General features: G+C 27.6%; 1 protein-coding gene across 2 annotated transcripts; it reads right to left on the bottom strand.

The window, feature by feature from the left end:
- Nucleotides 1–8,959: 8,959 nt before the first annotated feature.
- Nucleotides 8,960–10,649, bottom strand: LOC139893682 (kunitz trypsin inhibitor 5-like). 2 transcript variants are annotated; one of them, XM_071876854.1, is made up of 3 exons: nucleotides 10,250–10,649; nucleotides 9,988–10,026; nucleotides 8,960–9,365 (listed from the first exon to the last, which is right to left on the bottom strand). In XM_071876854.1, the coding sequence occupies exons 1-3, from the start codon at nucleotides 10,626–10,628 to the stop codon at nucleotides 9,076–9,078; spliced, it is 708 nt and encodes a 235-aa protein (XP_071732955.1). In that variant the 5' UTR covers nucleotides 10,629–10,649; the 3' UTR covers nucleotides 8,960–9,075. The 2 variants fall into 2 exon arrangements, with proteins under 2 accessions (XP_071732955.1, XP_071732956.1); XM_071876855.1 differs by lacking the exon at nucleotides 9,988–10,026.
- Nucleotides 10,650–11,209: the final 560 nt, after the last annotated feature.

Genomic DNA, 11,209 nt, shown 5'->3' with positions numbered 1-11,209 from the left:
AGCATCCGGTACTTTGGATGGGGCTTGTTGGGCCCGATAGATCTATCTTTAGAGTTCGCGTCAATTAGGGTGTCTGTTCCCTAATTCTTAGATTACCAGACTTAATAAAAAGGGCATATTCGATTAGATAATCCAACCATAGAATGTAGTTTCGAATACTTGTGTCTATTTCGTAAAGCATTTATAAAAGCAGCGCATGTATTCTCAGTCCCAAAAATATATAATGCAAAAGCAATTAAAAAGGGAGTAATGTGTAATGACCCGCACTTTTTCGATCGTTCTATACTTATAATATTAATATTTACATAAATTAAACCTTACCAACATGATAAGCAATCCAAATTGTTGAGACTTATGTTTTCGAAAAGAGATTTACACAACGTTTGACCGTCTAGTTTGACCGATGATATCACGAACTATACAATATATGATAATTATACGTTTGTGTATATATATGTATATATACATATTTAACATGATCTAAGAATGTTTTAATATCTCATTTTGTATTAATAACAATAAGTTATAAGTATATTTTGAAACTACTAACTTAAGTTTTCAAAACGATAACCATACGTAACGTTATTTGACATTAATACTTATGACTTATAATGTTTATACATATATCGTATAAGTAATGTATTTAATCACTTTTAATAACTTAAATACATAAAACAATATAAGTGTATTTACAAAAGATAGCTATATTTGAATCCTCGTTCCGTTTTCTCAAAGATTTCTATACGTATACCTAGGGTATATGTACCCGTATCATACGCAGCTTCTAGATGTATTTACTATTGGTATATACCAATAAAAATCTGCTCCTTAGTAGCCTTAAATGATTAAGAAACATGTGGAACCAACCATTTGTCAAGTAGCATGAATTATTTAGCAAGAAAACAAAGTTAGGTATCTTTTTTTTCCTTTATAACCTAAAAACGTTTTTATGCATGCACACCATTTCTTCACCCCATTTTCTCATACTTACACTTCCATTTCTCTCTTAAAATACTCTTAACATCATACTTGATCATCTCCAAGCATTTTCCCCATGAATTAGCTTCAAAATCCTTACTTAAACACCATAAGAAAACCATACAAAAACACTTCAAGAAATCCTTCCAAGAACACAAACTTACTTCCAATCTTTCATCCAATTCCATCACCCTTTTGGTTCTAGGTTTTTACTCTTCTTTTACAGCAACCTTGTCCAAGGAACTTGAGGTAGAATCTATGTTTATAACCTTATTCGATTCATATATATATAGCTATCATATTTTGTGGTATACAATTTTAACAACAAGAACATAGTTTGAATGTTTTCAAACTTGTTTGCAAACTAAATAGATCCTTCTAACTTAACTTTTAAAATACTTCAAGACCTGTAATATAACTTAAATATATGCTAATTTAACAAGGTATAACTTGGTTTTTCAAAGAACACCTTAAAAACTGTTTTTACGACGTCGGAGTGTAACCGGGGGCTGTTTTGGGTTGGATAATTAAAAACCATCTTAAACTTTGAATTGAAGGTTTATGTTCTGGAAAAATGATTTTTACTATGAATATGGTAACACATAAAAATTTCATGATTTAATTCAAAGTATAAGTATTTTTAGAAAAATAATCATTTAAGGTTGCCTACATAAAGGAAAAGGTTTAACTTCATAAGTTTCACTAAAGTTTCACCTATGCCGTGTGATTTTGAATACAAACTAAGGTATTTACAGTTCATAGTCTTAAAGAGGGACTCGATCCAAGGAGATGGCAAGTTGAATCAACGAAAACGGAGTTGTAACGAAGAAACTATGACCGAAACAAAATTGGTTATCCAAGACTAGTTTAACTTCGGGATTAATTGGGAAAAATTAAATAAAATCACATCTTTCTAAGATAACATGATATTTTATATATATGTACTTATAATTCAATTTTATATGGTTCAGGATCACCCGTAAACAACACGAGAAGATTAATCATAAGATCCCATGATTGTACGCAACACGTCATTTGACAACACCGGTACTTTATGTACGCAACACGTCATTTGACAACACCGGTACCGTGGGTCAAGATTAATCTCGACCAATACATATACGATGGGGTTTTATTTATTTCGTTGGGGGTTTTATTTATTTCATTGCGGGTATATTAAACATCTAAAAATGAACCATTAAAATTGAATTACTAACAACGAACTGCTAACTACGGACTAAGGAATTATTCAAAGTATTAAAAGTATAACAAGTATATATATGTGACGTTTGTTTAAAAAGAAAAGGTATTGATATATTATATATGGATAGGTTCGTGATATCAACCGGAGACCAAGTCAAATTATATATATCTTCAAGACAACAGTGAGTATATAGTCCCACTTTTAAACTCTAAATATTTCGGGATGAGAATACATGTATTTTATGTTTTACGTTATGGACACAAGTAACTGAAAAATATATTCTACGTTGAGTTGTACCACTGGCATACTTCCCTGTAGCTTGGTAACTAATATTTACAGCGGTATTGTAAACGCGAATCCTGTTGATAGATCTATCGGGCTTGACAACCCCAGCCGGACTGGACGACCAGTATTCAACGGTTGCACAGTACTTCGTTTCGTGACTACACTTGGTACAGTGTAGTAAGATTTCATATTAAAGGGAATATGCGACGTGATTAATTGTTAAGTATGGTTACCAAGTGCTCAACCACTTAGAATATTTTTATTAAACTGTTTGTATACGAAATCTTGTGGTCTATATATATATTGCTGCCGGCACTAAACCTATATCTCACCAACTTTATGTTGACGTTTTAAACATGTTTATTCTCAGGTGATAATTAGAAGTTTCCGCTGCATTATGTTGAATTTGAGCAGGATCTTGCGTACGCATATTTGTGTCAAAAATAAGACTGCATATCCAAGAACTTGTGTTGTAAAATATGCTAGAAATCGTGTTGTTATCATCATTTGTAAAGTTTGTAAGTAGAAGATTATCGCTAAACGATAATCATCTTTATTTCGTCCAAAGCTTGTATCAAAAATAAGAATCATGGTTTGTAATGTATAATATATGCAGTTTTTCTTTTAAAAATGTCGCATATAGAGGTCAATACCTCGCAATGAAATCATACGTTATCTAACACGTTCTTACGGTTAAGGACGGGTAATGACATAATGAAACTCACGCTTATAAATATTGTAAAACAGTTATTAAAACAGTGCATGTATTCTCAGCCCAAAAATGTAATGAGTAAAAGGGAGCAAATGAAACTCACGCTTATAAATATTGTAAAACAGTTATTAAAACAGTGCATGTATTCTCAGCCCAAAAATGTAATGAGTAAAAGGGAGCAAATGAAACTCACGCATATAATTATTGTAAAACAGTTAATAAAGCATTTGCATGTATTCTCAGCCCAAAAACGTAAAGAGTAAAAAGGGCAAATGAAACTCACAACCCAATATTTTGTAGTAAAAATATTCATACGGCGATACTGAACAATGCAGGGTTTGCCTTGGATTCACGAACCTATATCATTTGTATATATATTAATACATATAATGATAATCAAATAATTTCATTTAATAATCTTATAATATTTATATGATGAGTGTTGTAATTATATGAAATTTATGATAAACCCTAATTAATATATATATATATATATATATATATATATATATATATATATATATATATATATATATATATATATATATATATATATATATATATATATATATATATATATATATATATATGTATATTAATTAGGGTTTATCTATTTTTTTTATATATACTTTTAAAGTAGTTAATATTTATACTTATGATTATATATATATATTTAGATGTAATTAGTATTTTTATCAAAAGTCAATAATTTGCTATATGTAAAAATGTTAATATACTCGATATATAATTATATTTAATCTGAACATCAGTATATTTTTATATACATAATATTTATTTGCTATGAAAATGATAATAATAAAAATGATAGTTTTCAATCATAATAATAATAATAATAATAATACTAATAACAATCTTAATGATAATACTAATATTAATAATAGTGCTAATAATGATATGTGGTAACTAATACATATTTTGGCATTAATAATAATAATAATTATGATACATGTGCTAATAATAATAATAACTAATGATAACAATAATAATAATAATAGTAATAATAAATAATGATAACAATAACAATAACAATAATAATAATAATAATAATAATAATAATAATAATAATAATAATAATAATAATAATAATAATAATAATAATAATAATAATAATAATAATAATAATAATAATAATAATAATAATAATAGTAATTAATATTAATAAGGAAACTACCTCACAATTAAAGAGTCCCAAAAAGAGTAAAGCTGCCCAAACCCGGGCTCGAACCCATGACCTCCTGGATAGCCGCTAACACACTTAACCGTTACTCTGTCTATTGTCTTTCTGTTTAATTACATTACTTAAAAATTTATAACCCGAGCTCTATATCTCCTTCGTGTTTCTTCTTCATCTTAATCGGCCAAACCAAATTTGGATCATCACAACAATGATTTTTTTTGTACATTAAAATAGTTATAAACAATCAACATCTCTGTTTGTATTAATAGAAAACAAAAAGTAAAAATAAATAAAAATAAAAATAACAGCTTAAGCTGTTCGTCGCTGCCAAGAAGAACAAAAAAAAATTGATTTTGATTTTTGTAACGTTTTAGCCAATGACTATAGAACGAATTGTGTTTAAAATGGCCATTTGAATCTTTCTCAATCAATAATCTCAACAGAAACGTTCTATAAAACATTAATTCGATCGAAGAACACATGGTTGACTTTTTGTGGTTAAACTTTGACTCTTGAATTGAAGCTTGATAGGAAAAATTGGAATACAAGATTTTACAGAGAGATTGTTTTGAAGTTTCCTAACGAAACTGCATTTATCAATTTTTAAATTGGAACCGAAATCGAATTTTTGAAAAAAAAAATGTCATACCAGAGTGTTCGAGATTTTTTAATATAATTTTTTTTTTTTACAAGTAGAAGCAGATATTTGTTACTGATATTTATGGTGGAGGAAGGTCGAATTATTTCCATAACAATAAGAGATGATTGATTATAAAAGAAGAATGGGTGTGGATTGGATCGTACGCAGGTAAACAAAAAAAATAGAAATAAAAGTAGGAAAAGGATAGTAAACAGAATTTGGCTGTTTTTGCCAAGTTGATTTCGATACATAACAAATTTTAAGATAGGAATCAATTTTTAACAGTAGAAAAATTAAAGTGACAGGGATAGAAACGATTCTTGTTATCTGTCTCTGTTCTTAAGATTAATTAATATTAATAATCAATAATAGTAACACTAATTAATAATGCAACTAATAACCATACAAATGATAGTAATTATATTATTATTGTTAAAAATGATAAAAATTATTTATTTCCTAATAATATTAACTTATAATACTGTTAATAATGATAATAATGGTAATAATAGTTATAACTGTGTAAATAATAATATTAATGTTTAATGAATGATACTAATGAAATAAAATGATAAATTCTATTATTTCATAAATATAATATTAATTATCACAATAATATTGATAACAATACCTAAATGGTAATAATAATTATAATGTTGATAATAATAATAATATTAATAGTAATAATGATGTTGATAAAGATAATAATATGATAATACTGTTAATAACAATAATGATAATAATAATCATAATAATACTAATACTAATATAACAAATTGCATGTAACAAGCTTCATATTATAATTTTAATAACACTAATAGTACCAATAATACTTAATGTAATAATAATATAACAATAATAATTAAACTTGGAATTATATATTATTAATTATATAATTTTTAATAATCATAGGTAATATGATAACCTTTACTGAATATTTATATATATATTACAATATACATATAATAATAATAAATCATCAACATTATACATGTTTATATATATAGATTTATTTTGAATTTACTCTTAATTATTTTGTATCCTATTTTACATATTTAATTCTAATGTTTATTTTAAAATTTCAAATTATTACATATACTTTCACTTATATATATATATATATATATATATATATATATATATATATATATATATATATATATATATATATATATATATATATATATATATATATATATATATATATATATATATATATATATATATATATATATATATATATATATATATATATATATATATATATATATATATATATATATATATATATATATATATATATATGCATATTTATTTACACTACATTGTTCGTGAATCATCGGGTACAGTCCAAAGGTAAATGATTTCATGAAAAAAATAGTTTACAAATTTTAATATTCAACATTACAGACTTTGCTTATCGAGTCAGAATCATATAAGATAAAGTTTAAATTTGGTCGGAAATTTCCTGGTCGTCACAACTATGTTGATAATAATTATAATACTAACACTAATAATAATTATGATACTAGTAATATTAACAATATCTAATAACAATAATAATAATAATATTAATATTAATAAGAATAATGGAAATGATAATAATAATAATACTAATAAAAATGAAGCTACCTTCAAGAAAATAGACCCAAAAATAATACTGCCCCATCAGAGACTCGAACCCGCGACCTTTTGTAAACCCGAAACACCCTCAAACCATTGATCTGTCATTGTTTTCTTGAATTAACCCAGTTTCTAAATATTTATAAACCATATTTCTGTTTTCCTTTTATTCTTCTTCTTCTGTTTAATTCAACAGGAAAACCAATATTCAAATTAATCCATTTATAATTTGTGTTAGGATGTTACATTGAATCAGAAACAACTAATAATTGTGATTTCGACACAAAAAAAAAATTATAATGATGAAGAACAGCTACTGCTGTATTCGAAAAAGAAAAAAAATAATACAAACTCAAACCTTGATCATGAATTAGAGATTGTTTTAGATAAAGATTATAACATGAAAAGGGTGCTAAATCGTTTACAGAAACTTTAGAAATCATCAATTTGAGCTGAAATATCAAAATGAATCCGAATTTCCCTATGAACACTTCGTTTGACTTTTTTGTAAAATAACTTTGACTCTAAAATTACAACTCGATATGATGAATTAGAATTTGAGGTTTTGCAGAAAGTTTCATTAGAGAATTTCTAACATAACTACACTTATAGATTTTGAAATGAGATTCGTTTTAGAGCTTTAAAAAAATAAAACGCAAACAGGGTACAGGACCTGTGTTCATCATTTTCTACTTAAATTAAATTAGAAAATGTCTGTAATGATGTTAATTGATAATGGTAATGAAAGAGGTGAATGAGGTAATCCATATTACTTGAACAATTCGATGGTTTTATAATCAAGTTGAGTTGATAAGATACAAATTATAAACCAGTAGGAAAATAAAAAAAATTCAGGAGAATAATAAAAAAATTATAATGCTGGATCGTGGGATTAAAAAAAAAAAATCTTGATCATGATCCTGAAAAAGTTTAAAAGCAGATCACGTTTATTTAAAAAAAAAATCAAATACCTAATTTCTTTGCATCTGATTGATAATTGGAGTGGGTGTCGATCAGATTTAAATAAATAAAAATAATAAAAGTAGATAAAAATATAAAAAATATTAAAGCAGATCACTTTTAAAAAATATAAAATTAAAAAGGCTGATAACCTAATTTAGGTATTTATTGTCTTTTTCATTTTATTTTTAATTATTATTATTAAGTAAATACATTAATAATAATAATACTAATAATAATTAATAATAACAATTATATTAATAATAATAATTATAATTATTATAATTATAATAATAATAATAATGATAATAGATAAAGATAAGAATAATAAATATGATATTTCTAATATTAATAATTCTTAAATAACAATACTAAATATAATGATAATTTATGTTAACGATATTAATAATTATCATAATAAATGATAAATAATAATAATTTTGATAATAATAATAATAATAATAATAATAATAATAATAATAATAATAATAATAATAATAATAATAATAATAATAATAATAATAATAATATTGTTTGACAATACTGATAATGATAATTGTAAATGATAATGATAATATTGTTAAATAGTATTAATTAATACTAATGTATTATTATTTACAAATAATTGTTCGTGAATCGTCGGAATTTGTCGAGGTTAAATGAAATTACGAACACAGTTCAAAATTTTTGAGATTCAGTTTAACTGACTTTGATTATCGTGTCAGAATCACATAAGGATTAAGTTTAAATTTAGTCGAAAATTTCCGGGTTGTCATACCTTGTATCGAAAGTCTGCTTATCCGGCGTATGTGATAGGAGTGTGCGTGTCCCAAATGGAGTTTGGCGGTAAAGGGTGCTTTGGCGATCTTGGTTAGGTTGGTATGATGGGTTGACAAAATGTGAGTCATGGTTTTGACTATCTTCAAGTAGGAGAATGTTGGATATGAAGGATATCAAAACGAATTCGGAAGAGCAGGGGAGGCGCGCCGCGGCCTAACGCGTGATCAGAGCATCAGTTTTTGGAAAACGACTGTCCGAAGAATAGCCTTTGAGGCGAGGCGCGGCGCGGCTTCGTCTGGCGAGAAGTTTCCAAATTTATGTTTTTTCTTGTTCTCCAAGGTGTTTTGCCCTATATAAAGCATCATAATGTAACCCTCAGTTGTATCTACGAATTATATCAATAAAAATCTCTCTAGTTGGTCTGTAGATTAAAGTAATCGACATTCGATTACATATAACCACGTTAAATCTCGTGTTCTTTAATTTTCTTGTTTTATTATCTTTCGTTTGTCGAAGTTAGTGATTAATCTCATTGATTAATCTTATTGTTTGGGTCCTTTAATCCTTACAAAATATTCATCAAAATCAAACAATGTACGTAATTATTCAGGGCAGTTCATTATGCAGATTGAATCTCCACATTAATGCAAAAATCACTAACTCATTTAGGAAAACAAAAATAAATCTAAAACATCTCAACGCTTGGATGATTGAACTGATTTCGTGAGCGAACTAGCAAAAACAACTGGAAAGATGGCATCAGTAAGAGCAAGAAATTTCTGGCCAGTAGACTCATTCGGAACTATTCCAACGTTGTAGCAAGTAAGACTTGTACTACTATTCGAACTGCATTTAAAGGGACAATACTGAATCTGATAGCTAACTAATCCCGGCATTACATCGTCTTCTACTACCTGAAAACAACTCTCTTGCGTGTTCCATTTCCCTCCAGTTGAAACAGTTTGAGCGCTCGCAGGAGACCCAACTGCAAACGATAATGACGTCAATTATCTAATAAATACTGTTGTACATAGTAAAACCAAAGTGGGATAATCCACATTAGACAACAGTGATGAAGCTTTTTATTAAGGGACAGGGAGGGCCATGGGCCCCAATATCTGATAGTCTTTCTGTTTTTTGTTGATAATTCAAGAGTATTTTTTATGTTTTAAATGCTTCGGGCCCTCACATAAAACTAAAAATAAACTTGTCACTTAATTACGTTCTCTTCTAATAAAATTAATGTCTCCGGTTAATGTTCATCATTTTAAGTTTCTGAAATTTAAGTAGTAATAGTAATAAAAAATTATCTTGTAAGGAGGAATTGTGTTGACCTGCAATGTCGTAGAAAATAAGGTTCTTATGATAATGTTGTGAGAAAGTGTTATGAAAAGTGTTAAAATATAATTGGCAGTTGAGTCAAAAAAACGATACAAAAAAGTTTAGTTAATAAAGTCTAATCAACGAAAATTTGTTTTTATCCATTGTTGTTTTCATTGTCCTACATACGTACTACACCCACAACTAAAATGTATTTCACGCCTCATAAGGATGAATGTTGTGGTATTTATAAAAAAAATTAAGCTTTAAATTAAAAATTATGTTACCTCCAAGATGCGTGATCAAGCTCCGTCTTGACAAATTTTCTTTTTTGACCAAAAAGAATTGTTAGAGTATATGATAATTACACTTATAAATGATATGATGAAATTCCTATACTCTTTTTTGTGATACTAATTATAAATTATAGTTTAGTCCGTAATAAAGTTTCTATTTTTAGATGATGGTTAGACCTTCATGAAGAGAGCTAGTATGTAGTTTTTTCACTTAAAATTGCAACTACATTGGCCAGTAAGTACTACATTATACCTGGGATTGTCCCTGTAGTTGAAACTTTCCATATTTTGGAACCATGACAAGGGTCCGAAACATCGGCTTCAATGGATATTGGGTACGATGCATGAACGTGTGTTTCGTCTATAACAATAGGGGTAATGATGATTGGGACACCATAGTTGAGCTCAAAGGGTTCTTGAGTGACGTCAAGTGGGCATGCATCTTTGGTGCTACGAGATATGGAGAGTCCACCGCCAGTGCCAGTTACGAGGGGGAGGACGTAATATGGGATGCCCTTCGAAAGCTTGTTCCCGGAGGAGTCGTATATTACGCCAGAAGAAGCAGTGGATACAAGTATGTGTGAGGTTATTGTGATGATAAAGATGCATATGGAGTTTAAAGACAATGCCATTTTCAAGATTATATAATTGAATTAGTTTGATTTTGATGGAGATATAGACGTGGAACGTGTTCTAATTTATAGAAGGGTATGAGGTTAGGTAGAAAATGGACAATGTTAAAATTGATATCCCTAACAAAGGGTTTATGCATGTCGATGTGCATTTTTGTGGACAACATTTTTTAGTCTATCGCTTAAATCAGGTATGGGGCCAGATGCAAAGTTAGGTATGGATTTGGAATGTCCATTTCAGACTAGATATTTTCAAATTATGGCTTGCATGTGCACATATTTCGTTTTTATTCTGAAAGATGTTTAATTTCTAATAAATGTCAACAACGAGTAAATTATGGCTTTAAAGTAAAAGAGCTACCATTTATATATTTTAGGAGACTAATGTTAGTATGAGATCATCGTTTGAATCTAAGTAAGTTCTTTTTATCTGCATTATCGTAAATTTTATTTTCCTTTTAATTTCTTAACCAATTTTTTGTTAAGAAAGCTACAACTACCACTAAACCATCCCCGTTGCCAGCTGTACGCAAATCATGGCCTGCTACCCCATCACCAATTGACCTATAGGCTCATCACCT

Source organism: Rutidosis leptorrhynchoides, chromosome 2 (assembly GCF_046630445.1).
Source record: "Rutidosis leptorrhynchoides isolate AG116_Rl617_1_P2 chromosome 2, CSIRO_AGI_Rlap_v1, whole genome shotgun sequence".
Lineage (NCBI taxonomy): Eukaryota > Viridiplantae > Streptophyta > Magnoliopsida > Asterales > Asteraceae > Rutidosis > Rutidosis leptorrhynchoides.
The sequence above is the reverse complement of the archived record's forward strand: the minus strand, read 5'-3'. Positions and strand labels throughout refer to the sequence as shown.

Coding starts and splice junctions, on each gene's coding strand:
- LOC139893682 (XM_071876854.1), bottom strand. CDS start 10,628: ATGGCATTGTCTTTAAACTCCATATGCATCTTTATCATCACAATAACC. Junction 10,027..10,249: donor AACTACAGGGACAATCCCAG/GTATAATGTAGT, acceptor TGGTCAAAAAAG/AAAATTTGTCAAGACGGAGC. Junction 9,366..9,987: donor CTTGATCACGCATCTTGGAG/GTAACATAATTT, acceptor TATCGTTTGCAG/TTGGGTCTCCTGCGAGCGCT.